We start from the raw sequence: 22892 nt of genomic DNA on the forward strand, positions 1-22892 counted from the left end.
AACTTCTTCCTGTCCACAGCTGCAACCGCGTGTGAAATCACGTGGTGTTTTTGTACAGGCTCAGCACCGCGCCGAGACGCTGTGGGGCTCAGGGCGCAGTAATACGCTGCCGAGTCTTCCAGTTGTGCTTCAGACACAGTCAATTGGACGATCCGCCCCGAATCATCAAAAGAGGTTGAAAAGTGTTGACCCGGTGAATTGTCCTGGCTTGAGCTGTAATTGCTTATCCAGAGCATAAATTCCAAGGGTCCACCGGGATATTGACGGTACCAGTACAGATACGGAACCTGTGTGCTCGTGGCTGTGTAGTTACAGCGCAACTCAACGTCGCCACCTTCGCTTACTGCGGTTGCAGCCGATGTCTGTGAAACGGAATCCCCCCGACAATACCCTGCAGGTGGCCGGAACGGCATTAAATCAGACAATATCGCTGTGCCGCCCGTATACTGAATAATATCATGATTATCAAATTCCTATGTATCTAAGGAGTATAACAGTCGAGTATGAGCCCACATCAATGGACAACAAGGCCCCATATCCGCTGAATTCTAGTTTGGATCCAGCCAACCGACACAATGTCTCCTGATTCTCTCGTAATGTGAATGAAATAGTCCATGGGGACTTTAGTTCTGACTGAGGACTGTGTGTGTGTGCGCGCGCGTGTGTGTGTGCGTGCGTGTGTGTGTGTGTGTGTGTGTGTGTGTGTGTGTGTGTGTGTGTGCGCGCGCGCGTGTGTGTGTGTGTGTGTGCGTGTGTGTGTGGAATAAAGACCGATTTAATAAAATATCAACTGCGGATGCGAAGTGCAGACGCGTGTAACGCGCGAACTTACCGATTAAGAAAGCGGCTGATAGGAAAATAGAACACGAATGAAATGTCAACATGCTTGCTGAGAGTTGTTTGCTCCAGGGATTTGAACCGCCAGCGATGTCCATCGTATTTGTTTTATCACGGATGTGCGGGGAAAGAGTAACCTTCCGCCTCTGATTTAGGTAAATGCGGATATAGGTGGTAAGTGACACCCAATCGTCTCTGCGGAGAATTGTTCTCGATTCCACCGATCAGCTAGCAGCTGTGCGTGTTTCACATGTTGACTCGAGGCATGTTTCCGAGCTGCGAAAGGGAACGGGGAAAGATTCAGTCCCGATGCAAGTCGCGCCGGTTTCACGAACAATTGTTTGGAACCGAGAGGGAGAAATATGAGGAGACCGCGTGGCACACGTTACAAAGACTGCCACCAGTTGTGTTCAAACACGGTTACCGAGGGAGATTAAAACCCACGTGCTCTTTGCAACATGGGTTTAGTTCAAGTCATCTCAGTGTCCCTAATTTAAGTAATCGGGTGCATCTTTGCTGCGTGGGTCTGGACTATTACCCATTCTTAAACAATAATTGTCGATAAAGAGGCATTGAATTGAATGTACACAAAAATGCTGGAGAAACTCAGCGGGTGCAGCAGCATCTATGGAGCGAAGGCGATAGGCAACGTTTCGGGCCGAAACCCTTCTTCAGACATTGAATTGAATGTAACTGCCCTGGGCAGAACATCCGTACGTGACCACTAGAGGGCAGCAACTGCCCGCGGCCAAGCGAATCTTTGCCATGTTAGAATGTCCGCGCTGGTGGTCCAAAACTTACTTGCCAGATGAGTAGACTATACTCGCCACCTGCGTATCTGATTGTCCAATTTTCAGAAGCTGGTCTTTTTCTGTGACGTGCTTTCGGCTCGATTCCCGGTGTGAGAATAGCCTTAGGTTTACGCCGTTTATGGAGTTAGTTAGTCTTGGACTAACCGCCTATCGGTCAGGGTACCTAACTTCACTTTCAACATCGCCGTTACCTGGTCGGTCAGCACAGCTTTATTCAGTCAACGCTCATCATTGCACAGATCGTAACATTTACAGGCAAGCCCAGTTACAGAACTCTTTCTGCAGGTCTAGCCATGCCTATGTGTCTCGCGGTAATGCTATTCGAACAGAGGCGCGGTGGCCAAGTGGCAAGGCGTCGGTCTCGTAAACCGAAGATCGCGGGTTCAAATCCCGTCCGCGCCTACAGACGTATAGCTTCCTTTAGCGCTCTATATAGTGGCGCCCTATCCAATTTCAAACTGCACAAAGCGGTCGCTCGGGTGCATCTGCGCTCCTTTTATTGACTAAAAAGTTGACTAAATCTGGTCTTTCGCAATTCAGAGCGATAAAGGCGACGAGGAGTAACTTATTTCATATTGTACGTATACAAATAATCAACGTTAGTTTCAGCAGTGTTATGAGAAGTGACTTAAGCCAACTATATACGGTCGTGAGTAATGTGAAGACTGACCGTTCCAGGTGTTCGTGTGGTTTATCTGATTTTTTAACAAGACCACTTGATGTCATGTACAGGGTGAAAAATGAATAGAAACATTGCCCCAATTACAGAGCACACCCGAGTATGAGCAGCGGTTGAGTCCACTGTGTTATAGCGCTTGGTGTGTAGCGAACTGAGGCTGGGGAGAGTTTAAAGGAAACATGAATTGTAACTGGATCTAGTGACCTTATGCTACTTAAGATTAAAGAGTGGCTTCGTGTAATACAATGGCCGTCAGTGAAATGTAGGCAGTATGGCACTGGATGTTAAATATGCCAATGTCGTGCAAATCGTGACAGGGCATAAGGGCAATGGACAATAGACAATAAACAATGGGTGCAGGAGTAGGCCATTCGGCCGTTCGAGCCAGCAGCGGCATTCACTGTGATCATGGCTGATCATCTACATCAGTACCTGCTTTCTCCCAATATGCCTTGACTCCGCTATCTTTAAGAGCTCTATCGAATGCCCCTGTCCCACTTAGGAAACCTGAACGGAAACCTCTGGAGACTTTGCGCCCCACCCACGTTTCCCGTGCGGTTCCCGGAGGTTGCAGGTGGTTGACGGAGGTTGCAGGTAGTGGAAGCAGGTAGGGAGACTGACAAAGACCTCCGGTAACCTCCGGGAACCGCACGGAAACCTTGGGTGGGGCGCAAAGTCTACAGGTTTCATAAGTTGAGACCCTCTTGAAAGCATCCAGAAAATTGGGCTCCACTGCCTTCTGAGGCAGACAATTCCACAGATTCACAACTCCGTGCGCGAGAAAAGAGTCCTCGTCACCGTTCTAAATGACTTGCCCCTTATTCTCAAATTGTGCCATTGGTTCTGGACTCCCCCAAAATCGGGAACGCGTTTCCTGCCTCGAGCGTGTCCAATCCCATAATAATCGTATATCTTTCAATAAGAATCCCCTCTCATCCTCGTCTCGCAAAGGGTGTCACGGCCCCATTTGTAATAAGGAGTAGCGTTTGGTCCACGAGGGAAGGGTTCATTAAATACAGTGACTGTTGCCCGTGTAGCAAAGGTGATGAAAATGTGAACGGAGGCGAGGCCTGGATCAACCGGGAGACGTTTTATTGAAACAGTGACCAGGAAGCAAAGCATTACAGATACTGCAGCACCGGTATCAGGCAGACTACGCTGGAAATATAGAACAGGACAGATGGCCTCGGGTAAATATAGAAACAGGGTTAAAGCTTCAGGTCAAATATCCTTCATCAGAACAATGACAACACAGCGTTAAAAGAACCAGGCCGAGTGATTGGACTGAAGGGACTGGAGTATATGCAAAGGGGACTGTGGTAAAACGTGGATTCAAGTGGATTCTAAGAAGGGAGTTTTTTTAATTAAACTTACAATAAGATGTTTGGTAATCGCAGTATCATAAATGAAAGGGTAGAGGCGGCGGGTACCTCTGGAATACGTAATCAGAATGGACATTATTTTATGGGAAATACTTTAATTTAACTTTAAGCTTCACATCATTAACGTCGTGTTGAAACGGAATTGCCTAACAGCTGCTGAACAGACGAAACATCGCGTTCCACCCAAAAATAAATGGTGATCTTCAAATATACATCATTATCCACAGGTCTCCCTGATCATCCATCCATCTATTATTATATATCTATTTCCTGGCAGTTCAGCTGATCACAACAGCAATCACAGGCACCTAGAGGCAGAGAATACACAACAGCACTCGTCAATTCTACAAGGCACAGAAAGAACATGCAAACCAAACAAGACGTTTAATATGTTTGAGAAGGAACTGCAGACGCTGGAAATTAGAAGGTAGACAAAAGTGCTGGAGAAACTCAGCGGGTGCGGCAGCATCTGTGGGGCGAAGGAAACAGGCCGAAACCCTTCTACAGACTGATGTAGGCGAGGGGCGGGAAAAATAAAGGAAGAGGAGGTGCCAGAGGGCTGAGGGGGAGCTGAGAATGGGAGGAGACAGTGAGGGCTACCGGAAATTGGAGAAGTCAATGTTCATGCCGCTGGGGTGTAAACTACCCAAGCGAAATATGAGATGCTGCTCCTCCAATTTCCGGTCGTGCTCACTCTGGCCATGGAGGAGGCCCAGGAAGACAGAAAGGTCAGACTCGGAATGGGAGGGGGGGATTGAAGTGCTGAGCCACCGGGAGATCAGGTTGGTTATTGCGGACCGAGCGGAGGTGTTCGGAAGGAACTTCAGATGCTGGAAAATCGAAGGTAGACAAATCAAGTGCTGGAGGAGGAACATATAATACAAAGGTTACTTGGAATTGGCCCAAGGAAGTGCATGGGTTGGACCGTGGTGATCCGTTCCTGAGCGATGCGTTATGAATAAGACGAGAGAGACGGCTCAAAGATGGAAGAATTTTATTTAGGAGATATCTCCGTAAATATATTATCTAACCCGTTTCTGTACCGCTGGTCTCTCATCCTCAAACACCGTGAGACGGCGCACAGAGCGACATTGAAGATAAGAGATTGTGAATCGCACCCCTCCCTCCACTCACGTCCCGACACACATTTCCATTTGAACATATATTTATTCTTTGTACTTATCATCATGGGAATCAAATGTTGTATTCCCGATCCTGGCCTCTCTCCACTGGCTCCCTGTGCGGTTCCGTATATATTTCAAGACCCTCCTCTATGTCTACAAAGCCCTCAATGGTCTTGCCCCCTCCTACATTAAAAGTCTTCTCACCCACAACTCCACCTCCAGGTCCCTCAGATCGACCGATTTGGGGTTGCTGAATATCATATAACCATATAACCATATAACAATTACAGCACGGAAACAGGCCATCTCGGCCCTACAAGTCCGTGCCGAACAATTATTTTCCCTTTGTCCCACCTGCCTGCACTCATACCATAACCCTCCATTCCCTTCTCATCCATATGCCTGTCCAATTTATTTTTAAATGATACCAACGAACCTGCCTCCACCACTTCCACTGGAAGCTCATTCCACACCGCTACCACTCTCTGAGTACAGAAGTTCCCCCTCATGTTACCCCTAAACTTATGTCCCTTAATTCTTAAGTCATGTCCTCTTGTTTGAATCTTCCCTATTCTCAAAGGGAAAAGCTTGTCCACATCAACTCTGTCTATCCCTCTCATCATTTTAAAGACCTCTATCAAGTCCCCACTTAACCTTCTGCGCTCCAGAGAATAAAGACCTAACTTATTCAACCTTTCGCTGTAACTTAGTTGTTGAAACCCAGGCAACATTCTAGTAAATCTCCTCTGTACTCTCTCTATTTTGTTGACATCCTTCCTATAATTGGGCGACCAAAATTGTACACTATACTCCAGATTTGGTCTCACCAATGCCTTCTACAATTTTAACATTACATTCCAGCTTCTATACTCAATGCTCTGATTTATAAAGGCTAGCATACCAAAAGCTTTCTTTACCACCCTGTCTATATGGGATTCCATCTTCAAGGAACTATGCACGGTTACTCCCAGATCCCTCTGTTCAACTGCATTCTTCAATTCCCTACCATTTACCATGTACGTCCTATTTTGATTTGTACTGCCAAGGTGTAGCACCTCACATTTATCAGCATTAAACTCCATCTGCCATCTTTCAGCCCATTCTTCCAAATGGCCTAAATCACTCTGTAGACTTTGGAAATCCTCTTCATTATCCACAACACCCCCTATCTTGGTATCATCTGCATACTTACTAATCCAATTTACCACACCTTCATTCAGATCATTGATGTACATGACCAACAACAAAGGACCCAACACAGATTCCTGAGGCACCCCACTAGTCACCTGCCTCCAACCCGACAAACAGCATTCCACCATTATCCTCTGGCGTCTCCCATTCAGCCACTGTTCAATCCATCTTGCTACTCCTGCATTTATACCAAACAGTTGAACCTTCTTAACCAATCTTCCATGAGGAACCTTGTCAAAGGCCTTACTAAAGTCCATATAGACAACATCCACTGCTTTACCCTCGTCAATTTCCCTAGTAATCTCTTCAAAAAATTAATATCCCGCGGTCTAGGCATAAGCTCAGGGGCGACCGCGCCTTTACGGTTGCAGCTCATAGACCGTGAAACAGCATCCCCCTTCCCATCAGAACTGCCCCCTCCATCGACTCCTTTAAGTCTAGACTAAACAATTATCTATACTCACAAGCCTTTCCTGACGTCCACTGAGCGAGGGCTATATGTATATATGTATGTAGTTTGTTTGTTTATACTATTCTTATAACAAATGTAAAGCACTTTGGCCAACGACAGTTGTTTTTTAAATGTGCTATATAAATAAATGTGACTTGACTTGACTAAATGTGACTATTCTCACTTGTACTCACTATTTGACCCATTTCCTAATTTCTTTCAAGGGGGATTGGATCGCAGTTTTCAACTGCTCTCTGAATTTGGTCTGCGTCCCTGCATAAATGCACGAGTTGGTGCAGGAACTGAGAAGCTCCAACATGTATCCGCTCTCCTGTAGAATAAACCTTGGGTCATTGGAATTGGAGCCGCTGGCATAGTTATTGCTGGTAAATTGCACATATAGAAAATTGACAACATATGTCAACCGCAACAGGAGAAAACTGCCCGAGATTGCCATGAGTAAAATGATGGACTTTCGCCTGCTCTCCATCTCTGGGTCCCTCTGTTTGGGACCAGTGCTCTGGGCCCTGAGCCTCCTGCGAACTCCACTGGCTGACAGAATGTGCCTGACCGTCAGAATATTGAGCAGGAAAATCGAAACGAAGGGGAAAAAGGGATTTATAATGCGGTCAAACCAGTCAGAAACCCTCCATGCAATCGAAGTATAATATACATCTTTTATGGTGCAGTACCAGGGCACATCGTCAATGATGTAGGCAGGCTCGTATACAAAGTAGGTTGGGACGTTTTTCAAACAACCCAACACACAGATTGCGCACACAACAATATTCGCGATTCTCTCGCGGCAATACCTAAGCTTCCGTCTCTGGCAACAAATGGCGATGAAGCGATCGAATGTGAATGCGACCGTCAACCAAGAGGACGTGTCCTTGGACGCCCAGCTCAGGACAATAACGAGACTGCAACCCGGAGTGACGGAGAGCAAGCTGACTGGAAAATATATCGCTCGAAGTCGGCTTAATATCACAGCGTTAATAATAACCAGGAAATCCGTCACTGCCATGAACACCAGGTAGCGAGTGATGCATTTGGAGAGACCACATCCTCCGAGGGACAGGATGACTATCGTTACTAAGTTCGCTGTAAGAGAAAGGGAGATACTGGATCAGTCGGAATCAGGCTGCCCTCTACATCATCAGCGTATTGAGGAAACGGGAAAATGTATTTTCCCAATTAATCTTAACAAAACAAAACAATACAATACAATATTCATTGTTATTTGAACATCAGTGAGGCTCAAACGAAATTCTGTTACTACAGCCATACAAACAAAAACACGATTCCTACTCGACACACAACCAATTCACACAAACATCCATCAGAGTGAACCTCTTCCTCACTGTGATGGAAGGCAAAGTCTTTTCTTTCCCCAGCTCTCCATTTTTCTCCCGATGTTGAAGCCCGCTGTAATCTTAATGCTATTGGAATGCCTAAATGGATATCAATGTGTGCTTTGAGCTGATTATGCCAGTTGAACTCGCGAATGTTAAACACAGGTCTTCATTGCCCGCTTCAAGGATCCAAACTGGTAAAAGTCCCCTCGAATGACCCACCGAGTCCACGGGGAACATCGCTCTCCCGTTCACTCGAGTTCTGTTATCACACTGCCAAGGGGCAATTTATCGTATGAAAGAATGAAGAAAGAATGAATAAGAACGAATGAGTTTATTAGCCAAGTATTCACATACAAGGAATTTGCCTTGGTGCTCCTACCGCAAGTGACAACATACAATGACCTAGGAATGACACATAAAACATTAAACATTAATATTAAAATTTATCGATTAAACATGTGAATTAAATAAAATACCAGAACAAAAGGAGGCTACAGATTTTTGGTTATTGAGTCGTGGAAAAAAAATCTGTTTTTTATTTCTGGGTGTGGCAGCTTTGACAGTCCTGAGTCGCCTTCCAGAGGTAAGTGATTCAAAGAGTTTGTGTATATCTATACACTGTAAGTTGCTCGATTGCAATCATATATTGTCTTACTGCTGACAGGGTGGCATAAAAAACACAAGCTTTTCACTGTACGTCGGCACACGTGACAGTAACCAAAATTGTAAATTGCAAACTGTAAACTGTATAAGGAAGCAAAAGCATTCTGGTTCAAAAACGGCATCATATCAATCTGAACATTCCGTGTTGATGTTATATTCCCACATGCCTAATTATTCATCGTGGTAAATAATTTGTTACATACCCGTGCAAAAGTAACACCAGAAAATAAACATTAAGGTAGATTAGTATGTGGGACACCGCAGCAAACGTTTGTGGATGGATAACGAGAAGTTGCATCGGTCGGACAGGATGATCATTTGTAATTAGCTTAATATCCTCAGTCGATAAATCAATTTTAAGTGATAGCACATAGAAACATAGAAACATAGAAATTAGGTGCAGGAGTAGGCCATTCGGCCCTTCGAGCCTGCACCGCCATTCAATATGATCATGGCTGATCATCCAACTCAGTATCCCGTACCTGCCTTCTCTCCATACCCTCTGATCCCCTTAGCCACAAGGGCCACATCTAACTCCCTCTTAAATATAGCCAATGAACTGGCCTCGACTACCCTCTGTGGCAGAGAGTTCCAGAGATTCACCACTCTCTGTGTGAAAAAAGTTCTTCTCATCTCGGTTTTAAAGGATTTCCCCCTTATCCTTAAGCTGTGACCCCTTGTCCTGGACTTCCCCAACATCGGGAGCAATCTTCCTGCATCTAGCCTATACAACCCCTTAAGAATATTATAGGTTTCTATAAGATCCCCTCTCAATCTCCTAAATTGTAGAGAGTATAAACCAAGTTTGTCAAGTCTTTCTTCATAAGACAGTCCTGACATCCCAGGAATCAGTCTGGTGAACCTTCTCTGCACTCCCTCTATGGCAATAATGTCCTTCCTCAGATTTGGAGACCAAAACTGTACGGAGGTTTTTGTCAGTCTCCCTACCTGCTTCCACTACCTGCAACCTCCGGCAACCACCTGCAACCTCCGGAAACCGCACGGAAACAGGGTTATGTTTCTGCTCGTTAAACCTGCAGTAGAACTCATTCAGTTCGGTGATCTGCTGGCGATTGTCCAAGGAGCGTGGGGCTTTCCTCTTGTAGCTGGTGATTTCTTGCAAGCCCTTCCGAACTGAAGAAGAATCACTAGCTGAGAACTTGCTCCTCAACTTCTCAGTGTGCCTTTCCTTGGCAGCTCTGATTCCTCTTCTCAGCTTGTTCTTGGCCTGCCTGTAGAGGTCTGCATCCCCGCTCCTGTAGGCACCGAGGCACGTTTTAAATTGTAAGCAGATTACTATCAGTGATGTACTCACTTGCCCAGAGAACGTCGATATTACAGTCAAAAGTGTAATCAAACGTAATTTTAAACAAAAGATGAGACAAGAAATATACGCGATTTCATTGCACAGGCCAATATTATAGAACACGTTATTTTTGAATCAATATTAACAACCTCCCCTTGCAAGTAATTTGGTCAAATTAATATTTGCTTTCAATCTCACAAACAGCGGAGATCTGGGGGCGTATTTTCTTTGCACCGTAAGAAGACTGAAATAAAATGAGCACAAATGAGTAATAAACAATTGCTGCGCGGCGTGACCGACACAGTCACTATCCGTTGTTAACAGGTACTGGTGCCTTACCTGGGACACCGAACGATGCAAGGATAGAATAGTAAATTGCAAACACCGGCCCATTTCCAGGAGCGTGCATTTTTCTTCTGAACGGTAGTCTAGTGAGATGCAATGTCTGATATCGGCGCTTCCGCACATCTTTATTCACACGATTGTATTCCCTGAAGTGGCAATTACCCTGGATTACGACAAAGTGTTGATTGCAGTATTCTGAACGAAGAGATCAAACAGCCATAATCATGCGTTTTGAAATTAGGCAGATGTAATGAATTTAAAGTGAAAGCACAAATCAGATAAAATAGAAGTGTGTTACTGGTATTGGTTTCGTTAACCCCCTGTCCCACTTAGGAAACCTGAACGGAAACCTCTGGAGACTTTTCGCCCCACCCAAAGTTTCCGTGCGGTTTCCGGAGGATCCCGGAGGTTTTTGTCAGTTTCCCTACCTGCTTCCACTACCTGCAACCTCCGGCAACCACCTGCAACCTCCGGAAACCGCACGGAAACCTTGGGTGGGGCACCAGGGTTATGTTTCTGCTCGTTAAACCTGCAGTAGAACTCATTCAGTTCGGTGATCTGCTGGCGATTGTCCAAGTAGCGTGGGGCTTTCCTCTTGTAGCTGGTGATTTCTTGCAAGCCCTTCCGAACTGAAGAAGAATCACTAGCTGAGAACTTGCTCCTCAACTTCTCAGTGTGCCTTTCCTTGGCAGCTCTGATTCCTCTTCTCAGCTTGTTCTTGGCCTGCCTGTAGAGGTCTGCATCCCCGCTCCTGTAGGCTTCCTCTTTAGACCGTCGGAGCTGTCTGAGTTCTGCAGTAAACCAGGGCTCGTTGTTGATGAATCAGATCCGAGTCCTACTTGAAATGCAACTGTCCTCACAAAAGCTGACGCATGATGATACAGTGTCTGTGTACTCATCGAGGCTTGTGGTTGCTTCCCTGAACACATTCCAATCCGTGCAGTCAAAGCAGGATAGTATGTTCTCGCTTGTCCACCTTTCCACTGTTCTGACCACAGGCTCAGTAGATTTTAATTGTTTCAGTTGGATCTTAAAGCTCTATCCAACTCTCTCTTGAAAACATTCGTTGAAATGGCCTCCATCGCCTTCCGTGACAGATAATTTCACAGATTCACAACTTTCTGTGTGAAAATGTGTCTCCTCGTCTCAGTACTGAATGTCCCACCTATTTTTCTTATATTGTGAGTTCTGGACTCCCCCGACATCGGGAACATTTTTCCAGAATCTACCCTGTCCAAACCCTTAAGAATGTTATATTTGTCTATAAGAAACCCTCTCATCCTTCTAAATACCAGTGAATATGCGCTCAGAGGATCCATTCTTTCCTCATATTCCTGTCCCGCCACCTCGGGAATTAACTTGGCGAACCTGCACTGCATTCCCTCAATAGCAAAAATGTCCTTCCTCAGATTAGGAGAACAAAACTGCACACAATACTCCAGGCGTGGTCACACCAGGGCCATGTAGAACTGCAGCAGGTCCTCCTTGCTCCTATATTCAAATTATCGCGCTATGAAGGCCAATATGCCATTTGCTTTCTTCACTGCCTGTTGTACCTGCATGCTTACTTTGAGTGTCTGATTACACGGACACCCAGGTCTCGTTGCACCTCCATCTTTCATAATCTGATACCATTCAGATAACAATCTGCCTTCTTGTTCCTGCCATCAAAGTGGATAACCTCACATTTTCCACGTTCTGCTGCACCTGCAATGCGTCTGCCCACTTACTCAACCTATCCAAGTCACCCTGCAGCCTCATACGATCCTCCTCGCAGCTCACACTGCCACCAAGCTTTGTCTCATCCGCAAACTTGGAGATGTTACATTTAATTAATTCGTCTAAATCGTTAATAGATACTGTCAATGATTGGGGTTTCAGCACTGAGCCTTGCGGCACCCCAGTAATCACTGCCTGTCATTCTGAAAATAACCCGTTAATTCCTACTCTTTGGTTCCTGTCTGCCAACCAGTTCTGTTCATGTCAACACTTCATCCCCAAAACCATGTGCTCTAATTTTGAAAATTAATCTCTTGTGTGGGACCTTGTCAAAGACTTGTTGAACGCCCAGATACACCACATCCACTGGCTCTCCCTTGTCCATTCCACTTGTTACATCCTCATAAAAATACAGAAGATTAGTCCAGCATGATTTCCTTTTCATAAAACCATGCTGACTTTGACCCATCATGTCACTGCTATTCAAATAAACTGCTATTACATCTTTACGCATCGACACAAGCATTTCCCCCACTACCAATGTCAGGCTAACTGGTCTATAATGCCCTGCTTTCACTCTCGCTCCTTTGTGGGGTTACATTAAGTATCCTCTAATCCATGGGAACTGATCCAGGGTCTATAGAACATTGAGAAATTATCGCCAATGCATCCACTAATGCTAGGGCAACCTCCTTGAGTAATCTGGGATGCAGAACATCAGATCCTTGGGATTTATCTGCATTCAGTCCCAACATTTTACCTAACACCATTCCCGACGAATGTGGATTTTCTTCAGTTCCTCTCTCCCGCTCGCGGCTGGTGTAAAGTGAACTGAGATTGGGCAGAGTTTAATTGCAACATGAATTGCAACAGGATCTGGTGTCCTTGTGCTACTTAATAATAAAGAGTGGCTTCGTGTAATACAATGGCCGTCGGTGAAATGTAGGCAGGATTGGTGGCCGATTAGTGGCCGATTAGGAAAAGGGGAGATACAGCGAGACCTGGGTGTCATGGTACCCCAGTCATTGAAAGTAGGCATGCAGGTGCAGCAGGCAGTGAAGAAAGCGAATGGTATGTTAGCATTCATAGCAAAAGGATTTGAGTATAGGAGCAGGGAGTTTCTACTGAAGTTGTACAGGGTCTTGGTGAGACCACACCAGGAGTATTGCGTACAGTTTTGGTCTCCAAATCTGAGGAAGGATATTATTGCCATAGAGGGAGTGCAGAGAAGGTTCACCAGACTGATTCCTGGGATGTCAGGACTGTCTTATGAAGAAAGACTGGATAGACTTGGTTTATACTCTCTAGAACTTAGTAGATTGAGAGGGGATCTTATAGAAACTTACAAAATTCTTAAGGGGTTGGACAGGCTAGATGCAGGAAGATTGTTCCCGATGTTGGGGAAGTCCAGGACAAGGGGTCACAGCTTAAGGATAAGGGGGAAATCCTTTAAAACCGAGATGAGAAAAACGTTTTTCACACAGAGAGTGTTGAATCGAGGGCGACAGATGGCGCAATGGGCTAAGTGTTCGGCTGGCAACCTGAAGGTGGTCGGTTCGAATCCTGCTTGGAGTGTGTACTGTCGTTGTGTCCTTGGGCAAGACACTTCACCTACCTTTGCCTGGGACTAGTGACGGAAATTAGCTGCTGATTAGCTACAATCTCGCATATTTACATGCAAAATGTTAATTAATATGCATTGTCCCTATAAACAAAACATTATTATTATTATTAATCTCTGGAACTCTCTGCCACAGAGGGTTGTCGAGGCCAGTTCATTGGCTGTATTTAAGAGGGAGTTAGAAGTGGCCTTTGTGGCTAAGGGGGTCAGAGGGTATGGAGAGAAGGCAGGTACGGGATACTGAGTTGGATGATCAGCCATGATCATATTGAATGGCGGTGCAGGCTCGAAGGGCCGAATGTCCTACTCCTGCACCTAATTTCTATGATTCTATGTTTCTATGTAGGATGGCACGGAATGCTAAAGGAGCCAATGTCGTGCCATTCGTGACAGGTAATACGGAGGAGTGTTGTGAAGGATGTCACGGCCCCATTTGTAATAAGGAATAGCGTTTGGTTCATGAGGACAGGGTGACAGTGACTGTCGCCCGTGCAGCATAGGTAAGGAAAATGCAAATAGATGTGGGGCGTGGATCACGTTTTATTTAAACAGTGTTACAGGTACTGCGGGAGCGATATTAGGCAGAGTGTCTGGAAAGATGCAGCAGATCATGTGTCCTCGGGTAAAAATAGCAACATGATTAATGCTTCAGGTAAAAGATCCTTCATCAGAACTATGACAACCTAGCGCTATTGGAAACAGGACGAAGGGAAGATAACTGGAATAGATGTAAAGTGGAATGAGGTAAAACTTGCACCAGTGGCCTGTGTAATGCCGTTGGGGCTGTGGCGAAGTGGGGTCGCGCAATAAACCCAGTGGCTGGGTTTGGTATTCTGGTGTTTGATTCAAATAAGGGATGTTTTCTTAAAAACTGATAATAAGATGTTTGCTAATCGCAATATCGCCAATGATATGAAGAAGGACTGGATAGACTCAGCTTGTACTCGCCAGAATTTGGTAGATTGAGGGGGGTCTTATAGAAACTTACAAAATTCTTAAGGGGTTGGACAGGCTAGATGCAGTAAGATTGTTCCCGATGTTGGGGAGGTCCAGACTAAGGGGTCACAGTTTAAGGATAAGGGAGAAATCTTTTAGGACCGAGATGAGAAAAACATTTTTCACACAGAGAGTGGTGAATCTCTGGAATTCTCTGCACAGAAGGTAGTTGATGCCAGTTCGTTGGCTATATTTAAGAGGGAGTTAGATGTGGCCCTGTGGCTAAAGGGATCAGGGGGTATGGAGAGAAGGCAGGTATAGGATACTGAGTTGGATGATCAGCCATGATCATATTGAATGGCGGTGCAGACTCGAAGGGCCGAATGGCATACTCCTGCGCCTATTTTATATGTCTATGTTTCTATGATAGGGGGGAAGCGGCGGGGACCACTGGAATACGTAATCAGACGAGACATTTTGTAATGGGAAATAATTTAACTTCAAGCTTCATATCATGCGAAATGAACGGCGAGATAATGCAGAATTGCCTATTAACCACTGAACAGAGGAAACATTGCCGTCCACCCAAAAATAATTGGTGATCTCCAAATATACATAAATATACACAGGTCTCCCTGATTATCTTTCTATTTCCTGGCTGCGCACCTGATCGCAACAGCCATCACAGAAACGAGAAACATGTATTTTCCCCTATTGATCTTTATACGATTGAAATTGCTTGATGGACATCAGTGTGTGATTTGAAATGATTATGCCAGATGAACTCGCGAATATTAAACAAAGATGCATTATGGCAAAAGACCCCTCGAAAGAGCCACGGAGTGCACGCCGAGCATTGTTCACCCGTTGACACTATTTCTGTAATCTCATTTTAGCACCAACTCCTTGCACCGTATGGTCTCGCTTGAAAGATGAAGCATGGGAAAAGGCCCCTCGAATGACCCACGGAGTCCACGCCTGGCATCGTTCAACCGTTCACATCAGTTATGTAATGCCATTTTAGCACCCACTCTCTACACATTGGGGGCAATTCACAAATAAGAATTAACGTGCATCCAGCACGGCTTTGGATTCGAAGTGACCAATGTAATATGATTGGCCGACTCATCGTGCAACATGAAATTTGACTGACCACGGCGTCCTGACGTTAGTTTAAAATTGTGGAGGCTTCCTTTAAAATAAGATGGACCGTTGTGACATATCAACAAGATGTCAGGTAAAGGTTGAAGGACATGTGTACTATGACCGATGATTGGGTAATGACTGACATGGACCACTGGAATATGAACTCAGGCTGTGCGCTGCATAATGGGGAATGGTGTAATTTGAAGAAGAAATTAAATAAAAAACGGTATCGACCCGAAACGTTGCCTATTTCCTTCGCTCCATAGATGCTGCCCCACCCGCCGAGTTTCTCCAGCATTTTTATCTACCTTTGGTGTAATTTAAATGCAGGTTTCACGTGGTGTTGTCGTGGAATTGAAATAAGGAATGGTGGGTGTTTCACTGGGCGCAGACTCATAAGAAAATAATCCAGGCCTTCCTTGTGTCTTTTACCAGTGTCTGTTCCTGATCTATTGCTGAACGAGATGACAGGTTAAACTAAACACTTCCGCCTGCACGTGCCCAATTCCCTGCATGTTCAGCTGCCTATCTAAAAGGCTCTTCAATGCCACTATTGTATCTGCCCCAGCGCTACCCTCAACTGTGATCAGCCATGATCACTATGAATGGCGGTGCTGGCTCAAAGGGCCAAATAGCGTATTTCTGCGGATATATTCTATGTTCCCCTGTTTCTATGTGCGTTCCAGGGCCCTGCCGCTCCGTGTAAAAAAAAAATCCACCGATTCACATTTAACCGGAATGTTCAGCAAGTGTAATGCAAATATTTTCTGTTTGGTATTGCAGCAGTCAGAGAGATATGAATCGTGCATTCGGCAATTACAGCGTAATCTTCATTAATGTGGACTTATTCTAGACATACAATTTTAGTAACGGCTGTGATATAGGCAGAGATCGAGCCTGGTGCTATGGTTGGTGCTGCAATATTAGAAGAGATGTACAGCGTACAGGATACAGTTTGGTTTTAAGTAGAGGTCTGAAGTAGTGCTCGTTTTAAGTGCCTTCAATATGATCAATTCATTGAAGCAAGAATGCTGGAGACACGCACCGGTAAAGCAGCATCTGTGGAGCGAAGGAATAGGCGACGTTTCTGGTCGAGACCCTTCTTCAGAAAGGTCTTCTTCGGGAGAAGGGTTTATTCTTCAGAAGAAGGGTCTCGACTCGAAACGTCGCATATTCCTTTGCTCCATGGTTGCTGCCTCACCAGATAGAAGCAAATGGTATGTTAGCATTCATAGCAAAATGATTTGAGTATACGAGCAGGGAGGTTCTACTGCAGTTGTACAGGGTCTTGGTGAGACAACTGGAGTATTGCGCACAGTTGTGTTCTCCTAATCTGAGGAAAGAAATTCTTGACATAGAGAGAGTACAGAGAAGGTTCTCCAGACTGATTCCTGTGATGGCAGGACTTTCATATGAAGAAAGGCTGGATAGACTCGGCTTGTACACGCTAGAATTCAGAAGATTGAGGGGGGATCTTATAGAAACTTACAAAATGCTTAAGGGGTTGGACAGGCTAGATGCAGGATGATTATTCCCGATGTTGGGGAAGTCCAGAAATAGGGGTCACAGTTTAAGGGCCGAGATGATAATATCAATGTTTTACACGGAGAGTGGTGAATCTGCCACAGAAGGTAGTTGAGGCCAGTTCATTGGCTATATTTAAGAGGGAGTTAGATGTGGCCCTTGTGGCTAAAGGGATCAGGGGGTATGGAGAGAAGGCAGGGATGGGATACTGGGTCGGATGATTAGCCATGATCATATCGAATGGCGGTGCAGGCTCGAAGGGCCGAATGGCCTACTCCTGCACCTATTTTCTATGTTTCTATGAGTTTCTCCAGCATTTTTGGCCGCCTTCGATTTTTCCAGCATCTGCAGTTCTTTCTTAAACAATTCATTGAAGCATGTAAGTTTGTGAGCTAATTTGTTTTTCTCTGAGAAATGCAACTAACAATGTTAATGGTTTGAGCTATTTTTAGATTCAATTGCGTGATCTAATATAAGGAGATGTACTGCAGTATTAATTTCACTATCGACATTTTGCCAGGACATCGTTCTAACGGATTATGCACGCGCCTGGGAATGGACCTGTCTTCGCTATTTATTATTCTGCCCTTGCTGCTTTCGGCGTTCCAGGTGAAGAGTGAAAATAGACTAAACGTGGACAAAAAACGTATAACCGTTCGTTGCTGAGTATTTTGATTGTTCGATATATTTCTCATGATTTGTTTTAAAGTATGTTTTAAAGTATGTGTTTAATGTTCCTTCGTGTGTTTTGTGTGGGGGGTGGTGTGGGGTGGTGGGGGGGGTAAGGAGGAAACCGCTTCGGTCGCCTCCTCCACGGAGAGGCGAGTTTTTCCAGGTCGGCTCCCCCGTGGCCTAACATCAAGGATCGGCGCGGCCTTTCCCGGAGACACGCCCGGGGCTTCAGCGGCACGCGCAGCGTGGACTCTCGGCGTGAGCCCTCGCTGGGGCTTGCTGGAGGGGAGCGCTCCGTTTCGAAGGCCCGGGGCAGCCGGCAGCCTGAAGCCGCGGTCTGCAGAGCTCCAGCTGGTGCGGCGTCTACAGCCCGGGATCCCTTGTGGGGGACCCGGGGGAAGAAGAAGCCATCACTGCCGGCCCGCGGCCAACTTCTACCGCGGGTCCGGCATGGACTCACCATCACCCCTGGAGGGGAGCTTCGACCACCGGCCCTGCGGTCTGCGGTGCTTCAGGCTGCGGCGGAGTCTTTAAATCTTGACCGCCGGCCTGCGGCCTACACCATCTTAAAGCCGCGGTCTGCGGTGAGGAAGAGAGCCGATACTGGACTGACTCTGGACTCTGGTCCTGTCCACGGGGGGAGAGGGAATGGAGGAGGACTGGCCAAATGTTGTGCCTTCCACCACAGTGGTGAATGCTGTGGTGGATGTTTGTGTTACAGTTTTATTGTGGTTGTGTGTTCTTTATTATTATACTGCTGCTGACAACCCAAATTTCCACCGACCCTGGTTGTGTGGCAATAAATTATATCTATCTATCTATGATTTCTTTTCAACTACCTACAGAGTGTTTCGACGACGAAGTGTATTCCTTCGATTTTAAGGGCCTGTACCACACTACAAGGTAATTCAAGAGTTCTCTCGAGATTCACCTGATTCGAACTCGGAGAATTATGGTAACAGCCGCTCGTAGGTATTCGGGGCTCTCGTGGACATTTTTCAACATGTTGAAAAATCTTCACGTCTTCACGAGTTACCGCGTTCCCCGAGTACCTGCCGTTAGCGTTACGAGCTGCTAAGAGACGTCCCGACCTCCGAGGTACCCGCTACGTACATTCTACGTACTTACAACGAGTTTGATTTTTTTAAAGAGCTCTTGAATTACCTCGTTGAGTGGGACAGGCCCTTTACCATTTTAGGTCGCGATGTTAACTTCATTATATATTACTTGACCAGTTTCTGAAGGCTGATTTAAAGATATTCTCTGATGCACGCAGTTTGGTGCAAGGCACGCACTTTTCGTTCAACGTCGCGTCACATTCAAACGTGTTTACGTCTAATGTTTATTTTTAAATTACTTTTATCCTGTATATTTTCTTTGGAGACACAAGGGGCAGTAAATACTGGAATCTTGCAGCAAAACATAAAGTACCGGAGTGATTTAGCTAGTCGGCAGCATTTGTGGAGGTAATGAATGGGCAACGTATCTGAACCCTTGTTCAGGCTTCTGTATCGACCAAGAGACCTGGGATGACCGCACTTTCATATGAAGAAAGACTGGATAGACTCGGCTTGTAGTCGCTAGAATTTAGAAGATTGAGGGGGGTTTAGAGAAACTTACAAAATTTTTAAGGGGTTGGACAGGCTAGATGCAGGAAGATTGTTTCCGATGTTGGAGAAGTCCAGAACAAGGGGTCACTGTTGAAGGATAAGAGGGAAATCTTTTAGGACCGAGATGAGAAAAACATTTTTCACACAGAGAGTGGTGAATCTGTGGAATTCTCTGCCACAGAAGGTAGTTGAAGCCAGTTCATTGGCTATATTTATGAGAGAGTTAGATGTGGCCCTTGTGGCTAAAGGTTTCAGGGGGTATGGAGAGATGGCAGGTACAGGACACTGAGTTGGATGATCAGCCATGATCATATTGAATGGCGGTGCAGGCTTGAAGGGCCGAGTGGCCTACTCCTGCACATATTTTCTATGTTTCTACGTTAAGAGACTTCTTCCAGTAAGCTTCGTGGGGTGGCGTTAGGGATGCGATAAGCAGAACAAGGGCACAGAGGACACATGGGTGAGTGATCCACCCGCGACAGCATGGGGAGCTATGTTCACTAAATAAAGGACATTCTGGATAATCTGGAGTGAAATGCCTCGGCGTGGAAGCAGATGCGGCGGTATTCGAGAGCAAGGGATGACATTCTTGCAAGAGGCAGGACAGCAGGAAGGTCTGAAGTTTGGCCCCGACCCAAAATGTCGCCGATACGTTCTCCCTTACTCACCAAAGATGCTGCCCGACCCGCTGTGTTACTCCAGCACTTTTTGTTTTCCAGTGTATTTCTTTCATTTTGTACTTTGATTAAAATATGATAACTATCACAGATATTGTGACTGTCTAATGTATACCATAAATGCGGCATCGTATTGAGACATTTCTTATCCAGAGCATATTGGATTTCTATTTCACCAAGCTCTCCGACTTGTCGGTTAGCACAACTTTTTTTTGGAATTGTAGTTCTTATTGTAATCAATAAATGTTCAGAGGCTTTATTGTCGCCAGCCCAGTACCTATCTCATGCATATCGACGTAATTACACGAACTGAACTCTGAAATCGGTGCAAGAATGCAGAAAGTCATGATCTTTATTTCGGCCATGAATCCTATCCATATACCAAATGGTTTTGTAGTAATGTTTGTTAACTCGCTTTAGTAACGATAATAACCCACCCCCTCCCCGTGGAAACTTCTACTGGCAAAGGATGTCGTGTTTAGAATTGGAAGTTGAGAGGCTGCAATTTTCCACTCTGAAACTGGCTGGAATTGTAAAGTATGATAACATTGAACTATTGTGAACGGGTGGTTGACGCGGTTGGTGGGATGAAGGGCTCTTTCCACGATGTAGCTCTGATATATACTGGACGACGAAACATGAGATAGAAAATATCTTGAAACATTTGCCAACGTTCATGTTTGCGAGACCTCTTGGGCCACTGCCACGCCCTTCATCGAAGGAGTCGTTACGATGAAGCTCTGTCAGATTTATCCGCGACACTCCATCACTGGTGGTAGTTTTTTTTACAAGAAAACAATCTATCTTCATTATGTGTTTCCATGTAAACTGGTTACATTCCATGGACTGTCTGCTGGTGTATTAAATAATTCATTTGTTCTGCGATAATGGGTCTCGTATCACACGCATGAAGATAATTAGTTGATTATACGCGCTAAATTGGAATTCTTTTTATGTCGTTTGTGTGGAGCTCAAGTCAATGGGCAAATTTAAGGCGGAAGTCGACACATTCCGGAAAAGTAAGTGTGTCAAGGGTTATGGGGAGAAGGCAGGTGAATGAGTTTGAGAAGTAAAGCTAGAACAGCCACGATTCAATGGTCGAATAGACTGGATCTGACAGCAATATTAGAATTCGTTGCATTTTCTAGCGGCGAAGCTAATTATTCATTACCTTACAAAGAAAGGTTGAACAAGTTAGGTCTTTATTCTTTGGAGCGCAGAAGGTTAAGGGGGGACTTAATAGAGGTCTTTAACATGATGAGAAGGATAGAAAGAGTTGACGTGGATAAACTTTTCCCATTGCGAGTAGGGAAGATTCAAACAAGAGGACATGACTTGAGAAATAAGGGATAGAAGTTTAGGGGTAACATGAGGGGGAACTTCTTTACTCAGAGAGTGGTAGCTGTGAGGAATGAGGCAGTTTCGATTTTATCATTTACAAATAAAATGGATAGGTATATGGACGGGAAAGGAATGGAGGGTTATGGTCTGGGTGCAGGCAGATGGGACTAGGGCAAAATAGGTGTTCGGCACGGACTAGAAGGGCCGAGATGGCCTGTCTCCGTGCTGTAATTGTTATATGTTATATGTTATATGTTATATTAATATCCCGGTCCCTCCCTCTGTTCTGCAGCGAATTTGGTGACGATTGCGATTCTATCCAAAGGAAGATGCGGCCTCTCCAAATGTATCACTCGCTACCTGGTATCCATGGCGGTGATGGACGTCCTGGTCATCATCACCGCCGTGATCTTAAGCCGGCTTCGGGCTATTTATTTCCCGAACACAGTCCTGTCTACCATTCCGACCTGCAAGGTCCTTATTGTCCTCAGCTGGATTTCAAAAGACGCTTCCGTCTGGTTGACGGTCGCTTTCACGTTCGATCGGTTCATCGCCATTTGCTGTCAGAAACTGAAACTAATATATTGCACCCAGAAAATCGCGGCGGGTGTTATTGCAACGGTCTGCGCGTTAGGCTGTTTGAAGAACGTCCCATTTTATTTTATATATGGCCCAGTCTACATAATTGATAATGTACCCTGGTTCTGCACCATAAAAGATTCGTACTACACTTCAATTGCATGGATAGTGTACGATTGTCTACACCGCGTTTTGAACCCATGTCTCCCGTTCCTACTAATTCTGTTGCTCAATGTTGTGACGGTCAGACACATTCTAGCTGTCAGTGCAGCCCGCAAGAGGCTCCGGGCCCAGACCAACGGTGGAAAACAAAGTGACCCGGAAATGGAGAGTCGGCGGAAGTCGATCATTCTACTCATGGCGATCTCGGGCAGTTTTATGCTGTTGCGATTGACATACGTCGCAAACTTCCTCTTTGTGCAAATTACAAGCAGCGGTTATGCAACCCGTTCCAATTCCAACGACCCCAGGTTTATTCTCCAAGAAGGTGGATACATGCTGGAGATACTAAGTTCTTGCACCAACTCGTGCATTTACGGGGGGACTCAGACTAAGTTTAGAGAGCAGCTGCAGGAAGTGGTTAAGTATCCTTTCTATCTAATTCGCAAGCGGTTAAAATAGACTGAAAACATTTATCTCTACAACAACAATGAGGATTGTCAGTGAAACGGAGCTTGAGAGCTATATTCTATTTTCCGTCCTTACTGTTAATGTGAGCTGGTGATGTATGCTATGTACCCCGCCCTCGCGGGCACACCAATGCAAGTTTACATCTCAGGGTCTAAACATCTGAAATAAAAGTATATACAATTGGAAGTTTATGTCCGGTTCATGCTGTTACGAGGGTATTCAAATGCCAAGTTAAAGTCATCTCGTATCTCTCCGTGTGATCCATACCCCTACTTTCATAGAAACATAGAAA

General features: G+C 45.4%; 2 protein-coding genes and 1 non-coding gene across 3 annotated transcripts; 2 read left to right on the forward strand and 1 right to left on the reverse strand.

The window, feature by feature from the left end:
- The first annotated feature begins 1979 nt into the window (after positions 1–1979).
- On the forward strand, positions 1980–2051 carry trnat-cgu. The gene has a single exon. It is a non-coding gene; the product is annotated as a tRNA-Thr (tRNA).
- A 4618-nt stretch (positions 2052–6669) lies between these two features.
- Positions 6670–12378, reverse strand: LOC116981488 (probable G-protein coupled receptor 139). Its single transcript, XM_033034536.1, has 3 exons — positions 12324–12378; positions 10140–10340; positions 6670–7577 (listed from the first exon to the last, which is right to left on the reverse strand). The coding sequence occupies exons 1-3, from the start codon at positions 12376–12378 to the stop codon at positions 6670–6672; spliced, it is 1164 nt and encodes a 387-aa protein (XP_032890427.1).
- Positions 12379–21760: 9382 nt separating this feature from the next.
- Positions 21761–22591, forward strand: LOC116981489 (probable G-protein coupled receptor 139). The gene has a single exon (XM_033034538.1). It carries the CDS (start codon positions 21761–21763, stop codon positions 22589–22591), a length of 831 nt encoding a protein of 276 aa, XP_032890429.1.
- The last annotated feature ends 301 nt before the right edge of the window (positions 22592–22892 follow it).

The sequence above is a fragment of the Amblyraja radiata genome, chromosome 15, assembly GCF_010909765.2.
Source record: "Amblyraja radiata isolate CabotCenter1 chromosome 15, sAmbRad1.1.pri, whole genome shotgun sequence".
In the NCBI taxonomy this organism is placed as follows: Eukaryota; Metazoa; Chordata; class Chondrichthyes; order Rajiformes; family Rajidae; genus Amblyraja; species Amblyraja radiata.